The sequence below is a fragment of the Chelonoidis abingdonii genome, chromosome 1 (genome assembly GCF_003597395.2).
Source record: "Chelonoidis abingdonii isolate Lonesome George chromosome 1, CheloAbing_2.0, whole genome shotgun sequence".
Classification (NCBI taxonomy): Eukaryota; Metazoa; Chordata; order Testudines; family Testudinidae; genus Chelonoidis; species Chelonoidis abingdonii.
Window position 1 is genome coordinate 3,398,025 of NC_133769.1, and position 25,348 is coordinate 3,423,372.

At 42.8% G+C, this 25,348-nt stretch overlaps 1 protein-coding gene across 3 annotated transcripts in view; it reads right to left on the reverse strand.

Annotated features, from left to right (window-relative positions):
- EXOC4 (exocyst complex component 4) overlaps positions 1 to 25,348 on the reverse strand; it is a 634,239-nt gene that overhangs the window by 70,959 nt on the left and 537,932 nt on the right. For all 3 annotated transcript variants that reach the window (XM_075063737.1, XM_075063746.1, XM_075063741.1), the window contains exons 13-14: positions 20,777 to 20,932; positions 6,257 to 6,435 (exon numbers count right to left, since the gene is read on the reverse strand). In XM_075063737.1, coding sequence (XP_074919838.1) covers positions 6,257 to 6,435; positions 20,777 to 20,932 — 335 coding nt within the window. The remainder of the gene's footprint in view (positions 1 to 6,256; positions 6,436 to 20,776; positions 20,933 to 25,348) is intronic.

Sequence of the window (25,348 nt, forward strand, 5' to 3'; positions counted from 1 at the left end):
TTTCTTGAGTAACCAGTCTGAATTTTAAATGCAATGGGATTTGTGTTGATTCAGGGGGATTAAAACTGTTGCCTGCAGAGTCCGAAAACTGAAGGCCAGAAGGGGCCACCAGATCACTAATCTGACCTCCTGTACATCAGAGGTTGCCAACACCACTCAGCACCCGTACACTAAACCCAACAACCAAAATTAGACCATAGTATTACAGCCTACAGGAGACTAGACTATTATGTGACACAGGCAGGAAATAGGAGGGACTGAGATGCACCAATGCCTGATGCCCTGGCAATGGCAGGGAAATGTTTAAGTGAGATATACTTAAATAATCCTGGTAAGTGACCCGCACCCACATTCTGGAAAGGAAGGTGAACCCCCCCGCAAACTCACTGCTAATGTGATTTTGGGGAAAATTCCTTCCCAACCACACATATGGTTAGACCTGAGTATGCGAGCAAGAGCCAGGCAGCCAAGCATCTGAGAGAGAGAATGCTCGCTGCCTTCTCCGAGCCCTGGCCCTTCCTATGCAATATCCCGTGTCTAGCCATGACCATCTCTGATGCTTCAGATGAAGGAGATTAAAAAAACAAAAACCCAGAATACATGGGTGAGGGTGGAGGGATCCCATCCTACTGCTGCAGGTGGCTGGCTGAAACCCTGCAGCTTTGAGGAACATGAGACATAAGCCAGAAATGAGCCCCAGGGCTGCTGAACCATGCTCCTGCACAAACCTGTGAATGGAGGATTTTCTATCCTTAAGAGAGGAAGAAGAATGAGCTGGGATTGAACAGCCTATAGCCACTGTGACAGACCCAGACCAGTGGGGTACAGGTGTCTGGTAGAGGGCAAATATACTGGTCACTGGATGAGTAGTTTTCTGTTCCCTGAGTGACCAGAGCAGGAGCTGCACTAGAGTAATCAGGAACTTGCTAGAACCAATTAAGGCAAAGAGGCTGATTAGATCACCTGCAGCCAATCACGGCAGGCTAATCAGGGCACCTGTGTTTAAAAAGGAGCTCACTCCAGTCAGGCCTGGGGGGAGCCAAAGGAGAGGAAGTGCGTGTGAGGAGCTGGGAGCAAGAGGCGCAAGGAGCTGAGAGTGAGAAGGTGTGCTGCTGGAGGACTAAGGAGTAAAAGCATTATCAGACACCAGGAGGAAGGTCCTGTGGTGAGGATAAAGAAGGTGTTTGGAGGAGGCCATGGGGAAGTAGCCCAGGGAGTTGTAACTGTCATGCAGCTGTTACAGGAAGCACTATAGACAGCTGCAATCCACAGGGCTCTGGGCTGGAACCCGGAGTAGAGGGCGGGCCCGGGTTCCCCCTAAACCTCCCAACTCCTGATCAGACACAGGAGGAGTTGATCCAGACTGTGGGGAAGATCACTGAGGTGAGCAAATCTGCCAATAAGCGCAGGACCCACCAAGGTAGAGGAGGAACTTTGTCACACTGCCTAGGTCAGCCAAAAAGGACTTGGAAGGAGCAGCAGACGCTATCTGTATCTGTGTCGCAGACAGGAGCTTAAACAGGCTCCTCTGACCTTTCGGGTCCTGCGTAGAGTGACCCACTGCAACAGCAGTATTCTCCACATAGGAAACCTACAAACATTAAGCAAATAATCCTCACAGCAGTGCTAAGAGGGAGCTACATGCTGGTGACCCTGCTATACAGAGGAGGAAAATGCTCGCAAGGGTGGGATTTTCAAAAGCACCCGTGTGACCGAGATCATGTCCCATTGATTTTCAACAGGATTTGTGCTTCTAAGTCACTTCGGCCCTTTTGAAAGATCCCTCCCCAAGTGGGAATTTCCTGGTCCAAAGCTGGAGCGTCAGATGAAAAGCCCAGAGTCCCTAGTTCCCCGTCCCACGTCACACCGCAGCAAAGCTTCCATTTTTTCATCATGCTTTTTACAGGTAACGCTCAGGCCAAGCATGTTTGGCCCCAATCTGAAGGCTAGTCCAGAGAGGATAAGAGCCTACAATTGCTACCGCCTAGTGGAATTACTGCTGTAGCTCAAGTGACAGAGGCTCTTTAATAGAGCACCTATTCCAAAGGACAAAATAAGGCTGAAGATGGAGCTGTCAGAAACAGAAGACAATGACTATCACGCTGCCCTATAGCTCAAAGTCAACCTGCTAAGAGAGAGGGGTAACCAGCATTCTATAAACTTGGCACAGAAATGATGAAGAGGGCTCTACGCACAGATTATTACAAAGAATCAAGGAGTAGTCAATCAGTTGCATTCGCATTGCACAGAATCTGCTCGTTTCAAATCTGCAAATATCTCAAAATCTAAGTGACAAATGCTGAAATTGAGACTGACTCTAGAGGCTTGGGTCAGTTTTCCTAATGACTGCAGAGCTCAGGACCCCTGCCTTTAGCACCTACTCTGTCTGGCAATCTGCCAGAGCTTGAATGTGGACAGTTTCAGTTATGACGGGAGACACCTTTACTTAGCTTATTTATTGCCCAATTCTCCTTTGTGCATGGTGGATAGCAGTATTTAGGTGCTATGGGGATGAGTGATGTAGAAGTATCTATCTAGAACAGAATAAATTGTGGCACAGGTAAGTTTTATGGCACTGGCATTGTGAGAATCACTAAAACAGCCAGATCTGGGTAGTCATAATCCCTCAGGAGTTCAGTATCCAGTTGTTTCAAGCACTTTCAAAGTCAGCCCAGGATTTATTTATTTAGTTGCTTTTGTTTGTTTGTTCTCCTGTGCTGATGGAATGTAGGCAGATGCCTTGTCTCATTTCTCCTTTGCTCTTTATTTTTTGTATCCTTCCCCAAAAGAATTTCACCACGACATTTTCATTGTAGCTTGGCAGATTTGTAAATACTTTTGACACATGCCATCACCTCTGCCCCTTCTCTTCACTTTTTATTTCTCCCGTATAGATTGCACTTGGCTATGTTGACATTCCATTTATGAGTCTCATCCCACCAGGTTTCACTTCTGACCATTAGGTCAACAGACTCCATCAGTTAGTAACACTGCTTTCTCTTGTTTCATATACTCCTTGCATTTGGGTTCAGATGGTTTAGTGCATTAATATACATTTACTACAAAGCAAGATTTTATTTTTGCTGTAAGGAGGACACTGCCAAGTAAAATATTATATTTTGAACATTTATGTTTATTCACCAAGGTGTGAAGCATCCTCTCTGAAGCGGGAATGTCACGATTGTACCCTTTTATGTTTGGGAAACATTGATTTAAAAAAATCAAATCTGCAGTTCAACTAGTGCTGAAAGTAACTATGATGTTTTCATTTTAATAACTTCGACTCACAGCATATAGCTCCTTAACAGGCCCAAAGAACGAATACAGCTCTGGGAATACTGGCTAGAAGTCAACTTTTGCTATAATTTTTTGTGGGACATGCAAAAATATTAATCTTGTACACCTTTTTCTTTGTAATAGCATGACAGATTTTTTTAACCCAGGTATTTAGCACCTGGAGGACAGATTAAAACAATTTTAAAGTCAATCATAGTTGGGGCCTAAGGATTTTGGCACTAATCCTTTAAATGTTCGCTGATCACATCACCTTAGCGATCCCAACAGATATCAACTAGATAAATAGAATGAGGCTGTGGTGAAATGCTTGCAGAGCTTAAGCCGAGTCTTTTAGATGAGATGTGAAATTAGGTCCTGACTGTTTGGGGTGGTTAAAGATCCCCTGGCACTTTCCCTAAAACTAAAGCTGAGATGTTTTCAATGACAGTTAAGTATTTGGATACCCAAAGCCATTAAAATGAGTGAGAACTGGGTATCCATCTCCTTTCAGTGTTTTGAAAATCTCAACCCAGACAACTACACCACAGCTACTTGCACTGGTGTGACTGAGCTGCAAAAGTGCAGTGTGTCCACACCAGGCAACCTGTTTCAGGTTTCATTTCTGGTTACATTCCACTTGTGAAATTCCATTGTCTACTTACAATTCCCTTCTCTTCCTTTCCTGAATTGTGGTGCAGCATTACAGTTAAACAGCTGCTTTGCTCCACCCTAGAGGAAGCTGCATTTAATACTGCCATTGTCTTCTTTGCAATGGTGTTGATGCATAATGACTGTAAAGCACATTCGGATCTTGAGATGAGAGGGAACTAAAGTAATGCAAAGTCCTGTAACAAATAAGTGGCCACTTTGTAGCGTAACTGTGTTGCACTCTACAGCCATTTGGAACATCAGAGCAAAAGTAAAGGTTGAACTGATACCCTCCCCTCTCCAAAAGTACACAGACCCCTGCCATTTGAGTTAAAGGAGAATCTTCATTAGCCATTAGCAGCATAGGCTCTATGACATACACAAGACCAGTTTTAATACTGGTAAACATATGCACTCACTAATTCATTGTAGTGTTATTTATTAAGAAATAAACCCTCCTTCCATAAGCGACCACAGTACAAAGGACTGATGCTGTAAAGTCTTTCTGCTATTCAAAGGCTTGTTTAAAATGAGATGGTTAGGAAGGGTGCCAACTGAGTTAACTGATGTGCTGAATGTCCCTCAATCATGTAAGGAATGTCCCTCAATCATGAGAGTCAGTACTTTTCTAGGCAATTATAGCATGCTTGGGAGAGCGTTATACTATGAAGCTCATAGCTCAATGACTTTAAACTTCCAGAAGTGTAATGATCACCCCGAGATGTACCATGCAGAGCATGTTATTGCTACAATGAAATGGCATAGGGGACACTATTTGGTCAAAGATGCCATCCTCTGCATAACGGCGAACATTACAGACACAGATCTATCGGCATCAGTCGTGTCAGGGGGCTCAGTGAGTACAAACAACAGAAATATGACCAAGTTGCAAGTGTGTTATTATTCCTACCGCATTTTTTAAACAGTGACTGTATTTTTAGTATAGCTGATTCATTCATTCAGAAAGAAGGAAACCATTGCTGAGATCAATTTGTATTTCTGCTGCATAATTGCTTTGGCCAAGAATCTCTGCAGACAATAACAATAATAATGCTAATAATCAGAGCCACCATAATCATTTGCCTAGCATTCTTCATTCACAGATCTCCAAGTACCTCCCAGATGAGGGTACTATCATTATCCCCAGAGAACGGAGGTGCAGGGAAGTAGAATGATTTGCCAGAGGTTATGCTGCCAGAAATAGAAGCTAGGTCTTTTGATTCCCAGTCCTCCACGCTATCCACTGGACCACAATGCATCTCAGTATGAGGGGGGCCACCTCCAGCTCAGTAGCTTTATCATCTGCCAGTGTAACAATGCCACAGTAATAAGCCTTTTCAATATATAAACCAGGATGTCTCTAGTTAAAAGAGTATCTCTCAATCATTTTTCCTCCTGAGCAGGCTTTTCAGCCTCAGCTCAATACAGAGCAATTGCCCTGCCTCCTGTACTGTAAGCTGGGGAAGCTGAAATGGTTTGAACTGCTTTCCAATGTGGATCTTTCATAAAAACATGTTCTTTTAATACATTTGTTTTAATCTTTCCCCATCTTCCATGCTTTGGAATAACCAAAAGAAACAAGAGGTAATGAAGGCATTTGGGCAAGTGAAAAGACAGCATTCTCTTCCCGTTATATTGTATGTCATGCATCGTATAGAAAATAAGTAAGTTTCTCTATTTCTCTACTGGATCCACATAAAATTGTTCTAAAATATCTAACGATCTAGCTATGCTTTATTTTATTCAAACATAAAAAGCGTCTTGATGGCCCAGTACTAATGTGTGACCCTATGTAACCTCATTAGCAGGAGGTGTTTAAAACCTTGTGGATAGAATTGTATCCGTGCATAGGAGAAGGATGGGGGCAAGATGCCATCTTCACCTGTTGGTTCTGCATGCAAAGACTGCCCATGGCTTGTGCTCCCAGTGGTGCTGGTGCCCCACTATTGTGAGGAGCGAGGTTGTGGGACTGCTCCCACACAGAGCTGGCACCGTGCAGCAGGAAGCACATCCTGTGCTCTGTAAAAAGGTACAGCTGCTTTGCCTTGTACTTTTCCTTGAGCCTTCAGAGGAACTGTGTTTGCCTAAGGCAATTGCCTCCAGTTCCAGATGTGTCTCCAAATGACCTGTGCTGCAGGGCTGCTCCTTAAAACAGCCTAGCCCTGTGTGAGTTGTAACCCAGCAGAACCTAAGTCTGCACGTGTATTTTAAAACCCCTTGGATCTAGCCTGTAAGAGGTTTTCCTCTCCAGTTTCATGATACAGTTATTGGTAGGTTTTACCATCAACACCAATGTTTCCATACAATCAAGAGACCCATGACAGTTACTCACTCTGGGCTGTTCGAAGGTTGGAGAAGGCCGCCTTTGTGCGACCAGCTAACCACTCCAGGCTTTCATGCATATTGGCCAAGGCCTTCAGGTCACTGACGTCACGCAGGATCTCCTGCTGCGGGATTAGTTTATCTCCCAGGTTCCCAATGAGAACTTCTGACTCTTTGCCGAAGGCAGCCCTGAAATGCAAACACGAACCAGGCATGTTAATATATCACAGAGTCAACAAGAGTGGAGATGGGCAAGGACTGGTTCGGTCATTTAGAACCGGGTTTCTCAACCCATGGTTCAGGACCCAAAATTGGGCCACCAGAATGTTTCAGAGGGTTACATGGCAGCTCCTGAGGCTCTTGTCCCACAGGGCTGGCTGGGCTCATCTCCCTGCTCCAGGCACTGCAACCTCTGGGGACCCAGCGCTACTCAAGTTTGGCTCAGCTGTTATGATGACAAGAATATGGATAGGTCAGATCTGAGTAAGCGGCACTTCAACCCCATAAGCCATGTCACAACTCCACTCATACAAATTTGGACCAGACAGGATGGTGGGACCAGACCTGAGAGGTGCTGCAAACCCGGAGGTTTCAATGCCCAGGACAGAGAGCCAAGCCCAGCCAGCCCCACAGCTGTAGGAGCCGCCACTCAGGGCTGAGTGCCAGGGAGGACCCAAACTCCCTCCCCGGGGGCCATGACCCAACCGAAACCACTGCAGGGCCTCCATCCCCAGACTTTTTACTGGGTCGTGACAGGCCATAAACATGTACAAATGAGTTCTGAGCCCAAAAAGGTTGAGAACCACTGATTTAGGTCATCCACCCTTTGCCAATGTAGGATTGTTCCTTACACTGAGTTCTTAAGAGCTGTGTCCAGTCTAGTTTTAAATGTCTCATGTGCTGGAGCTTCTACCAGCTTTGTGGACACTATCCATTTTGAGAGAAACAATTCTACTGCCCAATTCATCTCATTCTCATGGAGTTTTCTTTGATATTCTGCCTGAATTGCACTCTTTCTACTTCACCCTATTACTCACAGTTTCTTCTCCTAGCATCACTCTAAACAACTCCAGTCCCTCCTTAGCAAACACACCTTTCAGATGCATGTATGTCTGTTTTCATGTCTCCTTGTAGTTGGTATTTAGACAAGTTACACATATTTAGTTCATTTAATCTTCCCTTGTAAGTCAGTCCCTTCAGCTTCTGAATCATTTTTCTTACATACATCAAATGAAACACACCATGGAGCTTGATGGCTCAAAAGAACAAGGAGGCAAATAAACAGCTTTGAAAATTAGGCTCTGCATTATTTTACGAGCACAGATGTAGTATTTGGTGAAAAGTGACAATCAAGACAAATGTGTTTACATAGCACATTGATTTGTACATAAGCTCCAAAGAACTTCTTCCAGGGGTCATATGAACACAGACAATAAGAACAGCCATACTTGGTCAGACCAATGGTCCCTCTAGCCCAGTATCCTGTCTTCAGACAGTGGCCAGTGCCAGACACTTCAGAGGGAATGAACAGAGCAAGGCAATTATTGAGTAATCCATCCCGTCATCCAGTCCTAGCTCCTGGCAGTTGGAGTTTTAGGGCCACCCAGAGAATAGGGCTGCATCCCTGACCATCTTGTTTAATAGCCATTCATAGATCTATCCTCCATGAACTTAGCTAATTCTTTTTTGAACCCAGTTATGCTTTTTGCCTTAGATCCTCAGGTTGTAGCCTATCAATGAATTCCACAGGTTGACTGTGCATTGTGTGAAGAAGTGCTTTCTTATGTTTGTTTTAAACCTGCTACTTATTACTTTCATTGTTCTTCAGGTTTCACTGTCCTTTGGGTTTGTGTCACAATCATCTCCTGCACTCTGTTTTAGCCCTCTGCCATGCTCTTCTCCATAGGGTTTGAGAGGACTAGCCCGGCAAAGTGCTAAACGCCAGATTCCAAAATAATCTTGTCAAATTTACCTGAATGTAAAACCAACACTAAGCACTTACACAGGTTGAGACACACAGACCAGAAGGGACCATTATGATCATCTAGTCTGACCCCATGGATAACACAAACCAGAGATTTTCACCCACTATTTTCTACATCTAAACTCAATAACTTGTGGATGAACTAAACCGTATCTGATTGAGACATCCAGCCTTGAGTTAAAGGCTCCAGGTGATGGTGAATTTACTACAGGCCTTTGTAAATTGTTCCAATCATTAGTTACCATCACTGTTGAAAATGTAATCTTATATCCACCTTGAACGTTGCCAACTTCAACTTTCAGCCACTAGATCTTACAATGAGTACTCATGCCACTGAGAATAATAGATGAATAGCTGTGGGAAAATAATTCCATCAGTGGTCTTTTAAACCATGCAAGCTGTCACACGGCCAGTACTTCAAACTAGATTTGTTTAAGTATAAACAAAAAAAATAATAATATATGGAGATATACCTATCTCATAGAACTGGAAGGGACCCCAAAAGGTCATTGAGTCCAGCCCCCTGCCTTCATTAGCAGGACCAAGTACTGATTTTGCCTCAGATCTCTAAGTGGGCCCCCTGAAGGATTGAACTCATAACCCTGGGTTTAGCGGGCCAATGCTCAAACCACTGAGCTATTCCTCCCCCAAGGGAGCTTCACTGCATTTATTTTTGTTTTATTAAATGACATAAATCTGAATGGGGCTTAAAATTTTGAACATTTAATTACATTTTTTTTAAAACCCCTTCATTTTCAGGGATTTTGCTTGAGAATGTGAAGAAATATGTGCATGCTACATGCCTCAAGGTGGTGCTGTGGAGCTGTTATCTCTGACAGCATGGTTCTGGGAGGAAGTAGCACCTGTGGGCTAATGCTAATGCTAGATTTGGAGGTAAGGGGACACCTTTGACTTCACCGGAAATACACCAGGGTTGAATTTGGCTCCTTTTTTCTCTACAGTATGTGACTGATTTTAATCAGGCTCAGGGCTGTTTGGAATTGATTAAATCCCCCCAGGCTCCTCCTATGGAAAGGCTGGGCATTGCTAATAGATTCCTGGAAGTTGTCATAATGCTACTTACATTTACCATGCCAACTGTGCTCCCCAACCAACACACTTTCATGGCTGACAGAGAAAGAGATCCAACAAGACTGATCATAACGGCAGACAGTTAAAAATTATGTTATATCATTGTCTCCATCGAGGGTATTTCTATGCTCCCCCTCCCCCCGTTACCCTAGCATCTGAGTACCTCCCAATCATTAATACGTTTATCCTCTCGACATCCCTGTGAGGTAGAGAACAGCTGCTTTGCAGATTGAGAACCAAGGCACAGAGAGACTAAATGATTTGCACAAAGTAACACAGGGTGTCTTGAGGCACAGTTGGGAAGAGAACCCACATCTCCTGAGTCCCAAGCTAGCGCCCTAACTGTACTCTGTAATGTACACTTAAGCAACTTGTCAAACAGCAAGGGAATATCTCATTTCAGCTCTGACTTGGTCGCTAGTACAGATGTCCTTACAATGTCTTCTGGAGTGTGCCACATGTTAATAGTGCGTATGTCTCATGGACACCTTCTCCTCTCCCATGTGGACCATCATTTGCCCCACTGGCAGTGGCAGGAAGTTGAAGCTAAACAAATATTTAATGGTGAGAGAGATTAACCAACAATTTGCCAAAGATCGTGGTAGATTCTCCATCACTGAGAAATTTTAAATGAAGATTGGATGTTTTTTTAAAAGATCTGCTCTAGGAATTATTTTGGGGAAGTTCTATGGCCTGTGCTGTACAGGCGGTCAGACGAGATGATCACAGTGATCCCTTCCAACAGGATCTATGAATCGAATAACATCCCTATGGAAACTACAACAATTTTTTTACATGAAAAAGTATTAAGAGGAAACACAACCTATTTTTAGCTTCTTTTAACTTGGTTTAGCAGCTGGAAACAAGGAGCGGAGCTAGTACAATGTAACTATGCAGTTCTTCACAGACCACAGTTTGAACTGTTCAGTTATGAAACACTAGCTTGCCATTACCCAAAACAGTGATTACAATGTAATTTTTACCTAAAGGACTCTAACTCTTTCCCAAAACACTTTCGACAACACAAAAGCAAAGAACAAAGTTTTATTGACACTTGTTTGGGGTGCCCTGCATAGCCATTACAAGAATCATACAACCATCTCAAACTCAGGTCCATAAAATCTACATCCCACACTCCTGCATATTTGTTATTTTTAACACGGGGTGGGAACCAATGCGTCTTTTTCAATGAAATTATGCTGCTAAATTACTATTGGCACGTATGGGAAACAGTCATTTATTCTAAGAGAACAACGGTTTAGTAGGAATTGATAGCAAAAGTACAGCACATATGTTCACTGGCTTTCTCAAATGTATCTATTTGGCAGCAGCAATCCAAGCTCACAATTCCATCATTACACACACACTGAAATCTGCAATGAAGATAACCTTCAACAAACAACTCTGTCTTAAAAGACCACTTCAAAGTATCCCCAAGGATCCCCAGAGCAGTTTGGGGGTTTTTTTACCTTCAATTAACACTCAGCTGTATGAAGCAACTTACTTTTGCTGCTCTTTTGGGTGGCTGCTTAGGGTAAGTTTCACAGAACATATTAAATGCAGTCCCCTATAATTCCTCCCCCTTTACATTAATAGAATATTATGTTTGCCCAGCTAAGCACTTAAAAGTAAGGAAAAAGTTAAGACTGAACATGCAACCTTAACTCTGACCCTCCGTGTATATTATGATAGTGTCTTCAGATACGCCATTACATACTGTTTCTCAAACAATACATTTTCCTTCTGAAGTTTATATATAAACATATGTCTGAGATACCAGATGAGCATGAATTTGGGAAATGTATTGTCATATACATCACCAGGGGTCAGAGTTAAGGTAGCACATTTTGCATTAACTCGAATTTCCTTTACTGAGTGCCCAACTCAGCAGCCTTAATGTTGCATTAGCAAAATTTTTGAATGTAATGCTTTTTTGTTTTGTTTTTTTAAAAGGAGAGGATTTTGTTCAAGTTTACAACAACAAAATACAATTTGTGGCAAATACTTAACATGAAAAATTCCAGCTCCAAAAGGTGAATATTGAGGAAAGCTAGAAACATGAAAAACAACAGGTTTGTAATGGAGTGTTTTGTGGAATGTTAACAATAGTGAATTCCTCACTTGAGGGGTGCATGTGCACATACACACACACACACGAGAGAGCAAGAGAATTATTACATATCAGCTAAACAATGTGTAAAGAAAATCCAAGTGCATTTCTTCGTATCCAGCTGTTCCTTCATTTGAGATTTTTCCTTATTCTTGTATTTGACATTAGCTCCAATAGCCTTGCTGTGTTTTTATCTTCTTGTTTCCCATAAGGATTTGTGTGTGGGTCAATAGTGTCTACTCTTAATCTCCTTTTTGTCAAAGAATGCAGGTCTGGTGTGATTAAGTCATCTAACAAAAACATTGCTTGTGTTAAGTATCATTTTGATCCCCTCTGCCGTGTCATCTCTATTTCTGTAATATTCTCTCTCTAATACCAGGATTGGCTTTAGATCTGTTCTATTTTATTGGCTACTTTGTAATGTGCATAGCATGTTTTTAGCATTGCACACATAGGGGCGCACAGCTGAAGACAGTGCCCCACACCTAAAATGAATATCCAGCAGAAAGAATGGGTTCTCTCGCCTCTTCCGGACAAGCAATGTCTATGTTTTTCAGGGGATGAGATGTTAATAAAATTAAATCACACATTGACTTAGACTGTTAGTACGTGATTTGATGGTGAGATAAGGCTTCCCTTGCTCTTACTTTAATACTTGCACAGTGAAAGGAAAACAAGTGTGTTTAAAAATAAGGGCCAATGAAGGGCAGACGTGATAAACCAAGATCACCTTTGCTACGATAAGGCATTGTGGCCATGCCAGAGCAGGGCTGAAAACCAGCCAAGTGTCCACATCAGTATAAAACAGTGATGGAATGAGGCCTCCTATGTGCCCTTGGCAACAGCTTTACATTCACTTACTGCTACTCTCCCTTTTCATGGCCAAGAAATTAGCTTCAATTATTCCTTCAGCAAATGATGAATATGAATCAGTTCACTGGGAGAATGTGTCCAGGGAGCTGTGCAAACAAGAGGGGCCATTTGAGTGTCGCCCTCCCCTTTTCCCTCTCTAGCCCCCCAAGGGAAAAATTACAGAGGGGAGAGGAAAAAAAAACCTCTTTGGAAATTCCCTCAGGGGCAAATTTACCATTCTGACAAGGTCCCTTTTGACATTTCCCCCACTGTGCTTCACAGCAGCTCTTGAAAGGCTGGTTTTTCAGAGTGAGAGTCAGACGCTCATAGCTAATAGGCAGCAGAGTGAATTCAAACTTCAGTTAATAGCACTGTGTGGAGCTTGTAGCCAGTGGTCCAGAATATCAGGGGCCAGACAAGAGGTGAATGTATGTGGGATGGCCCGTGGGAAGCATAATATAGAATAATAATACTTATCACTTAGGTGGCACCTCTGCCAATACTAATTATTCTTCACAACCCCTGTTGATAGATGGTGAAACTGTGGCACAGAGCGGTTAAGTGACTTGCCCAAGTCCACATAGCACATAAGTGTCAGAGCACATGTAAGAGCACAAGAGTTTCTGGATCCCAGCTCTGAGTTAAACCAATGAGCCTGTGCTGCCTCAGAGTAAATATACATTTATAATTGCTATGCTTGCCAGCATCCCCGATACCACTCAATTCTTACAGCATATATGGTACACCAGTGAGAAAGAAGGGATTTCCTCTGAGTGTTGAAAAAGATGCCCCATAGTTTCCTCAGCAAGCTAGTTAGAAGGAAGGCTGGGATTTCCCCACTGGGCAACTGTATAGGAAATGGCCTAAAATCACACAGCAAGTGCAGAATAGAACTTTGATTTCCTGACGTATAGCTCTGTGCTTTAGCCACAAAGTCAACCTTCTAGCTTAGCCCTGGCTGAGACTTGGAGACTACATTTAAAAGCTTTATACAAAGGTTACCAAGGCAGACGCCGTTCACTTTAATTGAAAGAAACAAACCAAAAATCCTACAAAAATATTGTTCTTATTTATCAAAAAGAATTTAGAAAAATGGCCCTGGCTTCACTTCAATTGTCTTCTCTGTTCCAAACGTGGTCTAAGGATCATCAAAACATTGTCCAAGCACCAAAACAAAGACCAAAAAGAGTGGGTGTTTTCTGCCAAAGGAATCACTCTAACATGACTCTGCAACAAGACCAATAAAAACAAATTCAATAACTTTTTACAGAATTTGTGGTCTTGTTTGTTGCAAAGTAGTCACAAAGATTCAACTTGTGAGGACATTTCTCTGGACTTCCACACGGCAATACAGTCGAGAAAAATCAACAAAGCTATGCTGCTTTACACCATGCGGATCTAGCCCTCTCGAACACTGACCTAAATTGGAGGATCACTGAGATCTGAAACAAATATCTCACTTGATCCCAGGGATCTGTAAGAGAGAAGAGCAAGATCAGCACCAGACAGCTGCACATCTAATGGGTCACAGGACCATAAGACATTAATTTATTCTTAAAATAATAAAATAAGAAGGATAATGCATCACATGATGTTCTTTGTTCATTTCCTGGACCAGTCTAATTCAGTTTCAATTATGTTGCCTAATGTACCATTGTGTATCAGCAAATGTCTTGTAGTATGCTGTGTAACAGTAACAAGGCTTATCAGAGCCCCAGGACTGTTGCTAAGTTCATCTCAATGGAGGATGCATCTTGCGGGAGTAACGAATCTGAAAGTGGGTGTTAAATTTCCACACGCCACAGCCATTTCTCTGAGGGTTGAATCATGAGTCTATGTCATCCACAGAAAGAGGAAAGAAAAAGACACTTCTCTGCAATCACAGAACAAGTGCAGCACAAACAAACTGTTGCACCTCTGTGCGTCAAATGGAAGGACTGTCCCCTGACGCTGAAGAGGAGCTCAGTCTTCCAGGGCCCATTTAGTTCTAGGCCTCACTGCTGAGATTCCCAACAAGGGGATTTTTCTGACATTGATGTTTTCCACGGTGATTGGACAGAAATTCACAAACTAATTTCACATAGGTCACTCAACAGCAATCAGATGGTGACAACTTGCAGCCATGCTAGACCTAGGCTGCAGACTGCCTAGCAAGCAGGAGTACCTCAGCCTGAGCTCAGGCAAGGTGGGTGAGGTAATATCGTTTATTGGACCAGCTTCTGTTGGTGAGAGACAAGCTTTCGAGCTTACACAGCTCTTCATGTCTGGGATCAGTCAGTGAGTCTAACTGGCATGAGGAAAGAACCCTAACCCACCCCGAAGTCAGATTCCTAGATTTGTCCTGATTCCACACTGCGTAATCACAAAGATCACACTTCGGCACCACCAAAAAGGCCCCTCAATGCCAATTTTCGTACAGTTGCTTCAGGCACACAGGAATTGTCATTAATCCATTTAGTCTGCCATCCTACCTCCTGCTGCACCACAACAGATGGGTTGTGTCAGAAAGTCACTTGATTTCTGAAATTCTGGTTCAGGACTGGTCCAGCTCAATCTGGCATTCTGCCCCTAGCATGGGCCTGATACTTCAGAAGGAAACATCAATAACTAAACATTGCCAAGTGTACATGTTGCATATGGATGAGAGGAGGAAAAAGGAGAAGAGGTTTCTTCCTTGACCTTTTGCTGGCAATCAGCTGGCATGAGATTTGAGTATCTTCATCGTTAACTCAGCTTGCACTGGTAAAGGTATTAATGACCAATACTCTGAGATCCACCTCCGCCACAACTCTGAAGAAATCAGTCAATTTAAGGACTGTTAGCATTTTAAACATCTATAGAAATAACAAATTGTAGACGTATGTTTGTATAGAAATATTATAGTGGAGCAGGAGCTCTGTTCTAGTTAAGACTGAGTCAATTAAGATTGAGGGTTTAAAAGTCTCCTATTCTAAGTGCTCTAAAAGCCACACAATAGCTCAGATTCCCTTGAAATTTGCTCTGCCTCATGGGGATGTGGAGCAGGGCTAGTGGTCCAAATGTGGGGTCTCTTGAGCAAGACCTTTCCAAGACACTGGTTCTCTAATACATGTTTACAAAAATCACGTGTTTTGCACACACCTGGGCTCAAACTATGGCGCTAATCATCCCCAAACTGATCTCAGCCACTTGGGATTTATCTCAGCTACATGACACCTCTTGCCCCTTTGGGGTATGTTTGTGTGTTGTGTTATACTGAATACGTTATTCAGGGTTAATTATGAACTCCAGAGCATCAGTAGTTCAAGCCAAAAAGAATGAAATGCTCATATGCAGCAAGACTAGGGCTCTGCTGAGCATGAAAGGATTTGCAGACTCTTACGGTAACTGGGTGGCTCGAGGTGATAGCTGTGGCTATGTGAGCCCCAGCATTGGCAGTTTTCAGAGGATGTGTGGGGTGAATGTTCCTTGCTCTCTGTCTGCATTCTGCAGTGACTCCTGTGGAAGGTTTTTCCCAGAGACAGAAATGTCTAGTTTAAAAATGATATTTTGAAGTGCCCTAGAAAACCACAGGCAGACGCAGATTTTACTTTAAAAGTAGAGTCCAGGAAATTAGCATTAATTAAATACGAAGATGAAATACTCCAGTAAACACTCTGGATCTCCACTCTCCTGCCCTCTTCTGCCTCCAGCTTGTGCACACACTTCTCACAATCCCACTGCCTCCCCACCTCCCATTGCCCGTCCAAGCTTATCAGGGGCATGGGGTGGCAAGGAGGAGGATGGAGCTGGTGTGAGTGTAGGGGGCTCAGAGCAGCGGGAGCATGTGGGCGGTCAGAGCAATGGGTGTGATGGAGGGAATGCTGGAGCAGCGGTGGTGTAACACCTTTGGGACCAGTAAAACCACACTGGGCACAGTGGGGAATGTGTGTGGGGTGTCAAAGCAGTACAGTGAAGGGTAGTGTACAAAGGAGAGGGTCAGAGATGCAGAGTGAGGGTTGCTGGGGGCTTCAGCTCTGTGCCCCCAAATTCCACCCACTCCAGGTCTGTCTCCCCATCTGAAAAATACCCCTACTTACTCCATGCTAGTCTCCGGACTGTTCCTGCATCCTTTCCCCACCTCCTCAACCTGCAGGTCCCATTCTAACACCCACCTCTCTATAAGGAGGAGGCTGAGGAGGGAGAACTGGGCTGTGGTGGACAAGCAGAGAGACAGGAGATGATACAGAGGAAGCGAAGCAACTAACGTGCAGCCAGTGCATTCTGTTGGCTGGATAATCATTGCCAAGGAGGCAGAGGCCATGGAGGGGGAGAGTTGGGCTGTGGTATATGGGGATGCAGAGAAATACTTGAAAGAACAACCAAATGCCCAAAATCTTTGTTAATACGGAGTTTGCTTGGTGGTACCTTGTGCCCTTTTGGAACATTGTGTTCAGCTGACCTCAAACCTCTGAAAACCGTAATATACACAGTTATGGTTCATGCCATCCCCGCAATGCATCCTTAGCACTGCCCTTTATGAGTGATGCTTCAGTAACAACCCCCCCCCCCCCCCCCGCATTCTGTTCTTACAGATGCTGGAAGTTGGGTACATGGGCACTGTAGGACAGATTCCCCCAAAGTATAGATGCAGTTTATTCAGACAGAAACGATACATAGAGCGATCAGATGGGGTCATAAAAGATCAGATTCTCCCTTACTCACATTGAGTAGCACCTTATTCAGCGAGTACCCATAGTGAAATGAAAAGGGCAACTTGGGAAGTAAGGCACTACTTGGCCAGAGTAAGAACGGCAGAATCTGGCACTATAAATTTAGTACAAAGCTATAAATCACAACCCAGTACAATTAACCATCACAATAAGAAGGACCAGATTCTCAGCTGGTGGAAATCAGCATAGCACCACAGACTTCAGTCTGAAAATCTGGTCCAAAGTTAGGAGTTCTGACACCATAACATGACCATATTGGGAGGAGTTCAAGTCACCCAATTATCCTTATTGTACCAGCAGATCTGTTACTTGAGATCTGCAGCCAAATACATTCTGCTCTATCACCATCTTCATCCTGGAGAGCTCCTCAAGCACAGCTCAGGTTGAGGTCTGCAGAGAAATGATTTTCACCCTGTGAACTCCCAGGATGCTGGGATGAGCAACAAGGATGCTGCTTTCTTTTTCACAGTTCTCCTCATACGAGTTGCCTCTTTAATGTAGTGCCCTTCCCACCTCTTGTGCTACAGAGCAGCTGCAACACAGAAGACCATGGGGTTTGCTCTGATTTGCCAGTGGTCAGATCTAACATTTTTTTCTATTCTTTCTATTCAGAGTTAAGCCTGGAAATAATACATTTTTGGTTTTTATCTCTAACATGCCTGATTCAGTAATGAACCAAATGCTAACCTTTATACAGCAAGAAGGGCACTTTATTTCACATCCAGCCAAGTGCCAAATAGCCTTCCCAGCTTCAAAAACTAATTATATCAGGAGAGGCACAACTGTTCTTTCCTTCCTGTTCTTGCCAAGTTCCAAGCTACTATAATATGCTCAATCAGGTCTCTTCTGTCTATCCAGCCACACAAGAATATTAATGGGGAGATTCACCCACTCCTTACCCTGACTTTTGACATCTAATCATAACGGAGACAGTGGCAGGTTAAAGACAACAGAATCAATCACTGTTAACAGAGATATGCATGAGGTTTTTGTAATGACACTATTTTGATTCTTCACTCTAATTAAGCTAATGAGTCACAGGAAACCTAAGGAAAAGAAAAAAATTAACGGTACTCCCCCCCAAATCCTCCAAAGACTAGTGTCAGAACATAACTGAATTAATATACTTAAAGGGATATTGTCAAATAGTTTAAGTAAAACTGTGGCAGGGCATTGCTCCTTCCCCAGACTGGGTGCCTGGCACTGCCTTGCCTCAGTTTCTTTCCTTTCAATCAAAATGCTACACAGCAGGGATGGGGAGTGGAAGGTGTTTCAAATCAGATCTCTGGGATCTGATTCATTAGCAAAACATTCACCTCCACACAAGTCTTTCTCCAGGCTCAACAGTCCATCCAGCCCTCTCCCCAGTGCTCGCTCCCTTACTGTGCTAACATAGTCCTAACATCCCATGGAGAGTTTCACAGGAGAAACTCTTCCTACCACACACCTTCGGCTCTGCTGTCTTCCCACTGCTGCCCTCCTAGACAGAGTGAGAGAGAGACACCTCCTTCCTCCCTGCTGACTCTGCCCCCCTTAGTGCTACTGCCCTTGGTGCACCCCAGCTGTGGCCTTTCCTAGGCGTAACTCTTTCCCTGCTAGCTCAGGAGAAAGGTCTGTGCACCTTGTCATACCAATATATGACGAAGGTTAAATAGCAAGGTAACATGCACCTTTAAAATACCTTGGATGATTAGATAATAGACAATTGGACCTAGCAGGCTCATTTAACCTCCACCTGAATTTCTGTGGGACCCATAAAAACAATGTATTGTTTCCCCCAGGCTCTGCAGCAACAGTTAGACAGTGAATGTTATTCCCAGAGTTGCTCTCATATATCGATGATATCAAGGTGTAAACAATGATGGAAGCAAAAAAAAAAAAACCCATTCACTTGAGTTCTCAGGGTAATGGTGATAGAAATTAGCTAAATGGGAAAAATAGGACAAAACCTGGAGAAAGAATTAAATGCTATTTTCCAGCTTCCAGGAGAAATTAGTCATCGAATAGCTTCCTAAGGAAAGTTTATAAGTCACATTGCTTATGAAGAAATTTCAATCAACGGATAGAAAAATTAAAAAATAAGAAAAAAGAACTGACATTAAGGTTGAAATCTTGGGGGCACCACTGAAGCTGATGAAAATTTTTCTACTCATTTCAATGTGGCCAGGATTTTATCCTCAGACTAACTTTGATCAGTATGATCCAGCATTAGCCATGAGAAAACCAAACAGTGGAAGGAAAGGAAAGATGTTAAGACCAGCTTTAAGCCTAGCTGTAGGAAAGGAGGGATAATTCATGAAGGCTAAAACCACAAGAACTGCAAGTTTGCTTCACAAGCAATACATGTTTTTCTCTCCCAGACTCCCAAATATCAAACAGGATTTTTAAAATATACTGACACCAGTGCAGCATGAGCAAACAGTTCCTCAACTACCCATGATTTACGTTGTTAATCATTCCTTTCTCTAAACTGCATTATCTTTATTTTATCATTCTTGCATTCACTGAATAAGTAAAAAGATAATTTGGGTGAATTAGATTAATTTTAAACAGCTTCCCTTGCTCTTACAATATTATAGCTAAATGCCAATCAAAGAAACGATGAATAGTGATGGGAAAGCACAGGCTTGTGGCTAACCAGAAATGTGAAGATGACTATCTTCTTCAGCATAAGCCAATGATTCATAGACATTGCCTGCTGTTCACTGTGAAGCATATCTGACCATTTGTCTTTTAAATAGTTTGGAACGTTATATGTTTTGGTTCATGTTAATATGGAAGATAAAAACCACCCTGATGTTTGGGTTTAGGTGATCTTCCAAAGATTCCCATTGAGGTTTGCTAGTAGCTGAGAGGAGTCTTAGGATATGTTGACATTAAAATTGGAGGTGTGATTGCAACCCAGGTAGTGTGGCTGAAAATAGTGGAGAAGACACTGTGGCACGGAACCAGAAGCAGGCTAGCAACGTGAGTGAATACACAGGGTTCTGGGCAGGCATGCAAGCCTGTGCTGCCATGCCTTCACTGCTATTTTAGCTAGACTGAAGCTAGTGCGGCTATGCCTACTGAAGTTGCAACCACACCTTTGATTGCAGGTAGACACATCCATCCATATTCCATTCTGTAATGGACTGGCCCTCATTGCAGCCTCATCTCCACTTGGTCTCAGCTTTCCTTTTCAGTGACTCCCGATGTCCGGTGACCACCATTGCCCCTTTCATTTCCCATGAACTCAAAGCTCCCTTTGTGCCAGTTCCTGTCATGGTTCAAAGGGCTCCCAGCAGAGGTAGAATTCCACTCCTTTTCTTTTCCTTCCCCCTGGCTCTCAGGAGTGGAAGATCTCCACTTCCTCCTCTCTCCATCCTGGCTGTTAGGAAAGGGATAACTAAGGGCAGGTTTCTCTGCCCACCCACAGCAAGCAGAGCACATGTCGATGGAGCTCAGCAACATACCAAGAAGTATGAGATTTCTGCTGGTGACCTGCTTCAAGACTGCAATCCACAGACTAGGAATCATTACCAAGTATTAGGCAGTCGCATAGGGGTTCTTTGTACTGTTACACCCCAGTTCAGCAAACCACTTTAAACTCATGCTTAAGTCTCATGGAATTAAATGGCACTTAAGTCCATGCTTAAATGCTTTGCTCAATAAGGATGGACTTAAGCACATGCTTAAGTGGTTTATGTTCTGAGGTCATAAACACTAGCCAAACTTTAAAAAGAAAGAGGTAATTTGTATAACTATAATCCATTGTTACCGTAGCGTCAAACATATTAGAATGTCAACTAAAAAACATGTTACCTGATAAAGTCTTCCTCTTCTTCTCTCTTTGGTCTGAGTTGCTTGGGCTGGGCCATGTTGATCCAGTTGGGCAGAGACTTCAAGAGCCTGGTGATGTCGTCATCTTTTGCCCAGGATGCACTGATAACCAGCTTTTCATCTGACTGAGCAATGCCCCTAAGTGAAACCAACAATGGTCACGTTAGGAAAACGGCAAGTCTTGTTGTGTGGGTAATGGCTTCACAGGTATTTAATACTCTCTCCTTTACATTATAAAAATGTACAATACTAATGAATAGCTCCATGAGGAGGTCAACAAAGAGTGCAATTCTCCATTTATCCACAGGATGGAAGCTGTACACGCAGCTGCAGTGCAAGATTCTCCACACTGCCCCTTCCAATGCACTTCTATTACGTTCTTTGAAGGGACGATAGAAGTCAGATCCTCAGATTCCTTGAAGTCAATAACGCTACACTGATTTACGCCACATGAAGAGCTCATCCAGAGCTAAGAGAGTAGTTGATTTTTTTGTTTTGGTGGCTGAACTGAAAAATCCCACCAAATTCATAGACTCATAGACTTTAAGGTCAGAAGGGACCAATATGATCATCTAGTCTGACCTCCTGCACAAAGCAGGCCACAGAATCCTACCCATCCACTTCTATAACAACCCTTAACTTATGTCTGAGTTATTGAAGTCTTCAAATTGTGGTTTGAAGACCTCAAGCTGCGGAGAATCCACCAGCAAGTGACCCGTGCCCCATGCTGCAGAGGAAGGCCGAAAAACCTCCAGGGCCTCTGCCAATCTGCCCTGGAGGAAAATTCCTTCCGACCCCAAATATGGCAATCAGTTAAACCCTGAGCTTGTGGCAAGACTCACCAGCCAGACCAAGGAAAGAATTCTCTGCAGTAACTCAGATCCCATCCATCTAACATCCCATCACAGACCACTGGGCAGACTTACCTGCTGATAATCAAGATTCAATTGCCAAAATTAAGCTATCCCATCACACCATCCCTCCATAAACTTATCAAGCTTAGTCTTAAAGCCAGATATGTCTTTTGCCCCCAGTACTGTCCCCTTGGAAGGCTGTTCCAGAAGTCACTCCTCTAATGGTTAGAACCTTCGTTCAATTTAAAGTCTAACTTCCTAGTGTCCAGTTTATACCTATTTGTTCTTGTGTCTACATTGGTACTAAGCTTAAATAATTCCCTCCCTCCCTAATATTAATCCCTCTGATATATTTATAAGAGCAAGCATATCCCCCCTCAGCTTTCTTTGGTTAGGTTAAACAAGCCAAGCTCTTTGAGTCTTCTTTCATAAGATAGGTTTTCCATTCCTCGGATCATCCTAGTAGCCCGTCTCTGAACCTGTTTCCAGTTTGAATTTATCCTTCTTAAACATGGGAGACCAGAACTGCACACAGTATTCCAAATGAGGTCTCACCAGTGCCTTATATAACGGTACTAACATCCTCCTTTATCTTTGCTGGAATACCTTGCCTGATGCATCCTAAAACCACATTAGCTTTTTTAACAGTCATATCTCATTGGCGGCTCCATAGTCATCCTGTGATCAACCAATACTCCAAGGTCCTTCTCCTCCTTTGTTGCTTCCAACTGATTTGTCCCCAATTTAATAACTAAAATCTATTATTAATCCCTAAATGCATGACCTTGCACTTTTCACTGTTAAATTTCATCTATTATTATTACTCCAGTTTACAGGTCATCCAGATCTTCCTGGTATGATATCCCGGTCCTCTCTGTGTTAGCAATACCCCCAGCTTTGTGTCATCCGCAAACTTTATTAGCACATTCCTACTTTTTGTGCCAAGGTCAGTAATAAAGGTTAAATAAGATTGGTCCCAAAACTGATCCTGAGGAACTCCACTAGTAACCTCCTTCCAGCCTGACAGTTCACTCTTCAGTACAACCCGTTGTAGTCTCCTCTTTAACCAGTTCCTTATCACCTTTCAATTTTTCAATATTGATCCCCATCTCTTCCAATTTAACAAATAATCCCCCTATGTGGAACCGTGTCAAATGCCCTTACTGAAATCGAGGTAAATTAGATCTCTGCATTTCCTTTGTCTAAATAATCTGTCACCTTCTCAAAGAAGGAGATCAGGTTGGTTTGGCACGATCTACCTTTTGTAAAACCATGTTGTAATGTGTCCCAATTACCATTGAACCCAAATGGATTTTTTTTTCTTACCAAAAGAAAAACAAACATAAAAAAATATTTTTGGTTGAACAAAATGTCTCAGTCAACACAAAATTAATTTTTTTCACTTTTTTGTTTTGAAATGGGTTTTGCACTCTTTTCTGGTTTCCTTTAAATAAACATAGTTACATTTCAAACCAGTTTCAAAATGAAAAGCTGAAAGGGGTCTTTTGAAAATGTTGAAACAAACATTTTGACTTCAAAAAAAATCCTTTATTTGGCTGAAACTATTCACTGAATTTGACCTCAAACTGCATTTTCAGCGAATTTACTATTCAGCCAAATTTTTTTGCTCATTGCTAATCTTGTCTAATATGGGCAGAGGGTAGTTTACTCTCCATGGCTCATTTGCTCTTTGGAATTTCTGCTGAGACTGCTAACTAGTGCCAACTGTGCCATGACCTCATGCCATATGAGTAATCTGTCCAGTAAGGACTGGGTGAAAACCATCAACTTATTCCATACCATTTGTCCAATGGTAGTAACTTTGGGAGTATGTCTGAAGCAGTGGCTAGAAGATTAATGGTTCTTTATATATAAAGCTGGAAGGGACCTTGAAAGGTCATCAAGCCCAGGCCCCTGCCTTCACTAGCAGGACCAACTACTGTTCCTGGCACCTTTTTTTTTTTTTTGGTTTGGTCTTTTTTGTGTCCCAAATGGCCCCCTCAAGGATTGAACTCATGACCCTGGGTTTAGCAGGTCAATGCTCAAACCATGGAGCTATCTCTACCCCCCAGCCCCTGTACCCTACTCCCAGTTGTTTGAGGCATCTAATATGAGATATATCAGCTAAACAGTTTGCGTAAACCTGAATCAAAGATTATACTGCATTCCAATTACAAAGACATTCCTGTTTAACATTTTTGGCAGTATAACAAATGTCTATGCTCTTGAAAACCATGCTGGTAATTCCAGGTGACAGAAGGGACATTTCATATAAAGGTGCTGATTAGCGCCTCTTTTCCCAGCTGAAATTACACAGGGATGAATAGCAGCATATGACCTAGCATATGTAACCTCCCCAACTGTTCTTCACTGACCACCAGTGCCCTAGTGGAGGAAATGAAGAACCTTAATTCTTGTGAAGTGGTCAATAGTTAGAAAGGAGCTGAGAAACACTGCTCTAGTGGTTAAAGGAGGGGAGTGCGAATCAGAGTTCGCAGGCTCATGGGCTGTGTTCCAGCTCCATCACTGACTTTCTGTGTGACCTTAAGCATGTCCCCAAAGCTTTCAGTGCTTCTGTTTGTCCACCTATGAAATCTGTGCATGGTGAGCAGCAGGGTTGTGGATGTGGAGGCTACATGCAGGTCCCAGTAAGGTTAACAGCAAAGCAGTGTGTGTGGCAGTCAAGCTCCTTGTGTACTCACTCTTACTCTGAATAGCATGGTGTAGGTAGAAAATGGACAGGGTATGAGAAGAAAGGAAACATCTGAAGAGACATGGGTTTACGCATGATTCTCCTCCTACTGAGATGTTGGGCTACAGATTAAAGCTGAGTCAAGTTCCCCTCAGCTTCCAGCACAACTCATCACTCTTTCCTTTGTGATAATACAAGATTCCACACTGCACTGGGCCTAAGTGGGAATACCATCACTTACCCAAGGCGTAGTAAGAATCTCATTAATTAATGGTTGTAAAATGTTTTGAGACCCTTAAGATGGAAGGTGCTGAAGACATACACCTGTTCTGATCCTTATTTCCAGTTAGTGCAATGGAAACCCTAAGGATATTTGCCCCAAACCTGCCAATGGCTGGTATGGCCTTGACATAAAACCTACCTTCTCTAATACCAACTTAAAACACTTCCGTCATTAGCCAAGTGTTAGTGACTAACTGGTGATTTTTGAGAGGCTTTATGGTGTGTGGGAAAGCCACCTTTATTTTAAATATATTGAAGGTATGTTATGGTAAAGGAATGGGGGTAAAAGGAATTAAATTCACCCAGTGTCTATGAGTTGCTAAAAGGAATATAGTAAAAATGGCAATGAAGTATCACGAGACAACACAAATTTACTTCTAAAAGGGATAGATTACCTTCTCTTGCCACGACCACTCATCAACTGATGGTACTTTTCAAGCAACACCAAGACGGCAACCCTAAATTCTCAAATACACATCATTTGCGAAAGTGAATCACTTTCTGCTTGTCACGTATACTTGCAGATGAGCTTCACTTTTCTACCCTAATATTTCATGTTTAATCTACTACCGACAAAATGAAGCACTTTTGTTTTCAGTAGCACAAGAGCTCAATGTCTGAATATCAATTTTGCCTCCTACTGTTATTTGGAACTTTGCCCTTTTTCATTGGTAAAAATGGAATCTAACTAAAACCTTATGTAAAAAACACTCTACAAACAACCCA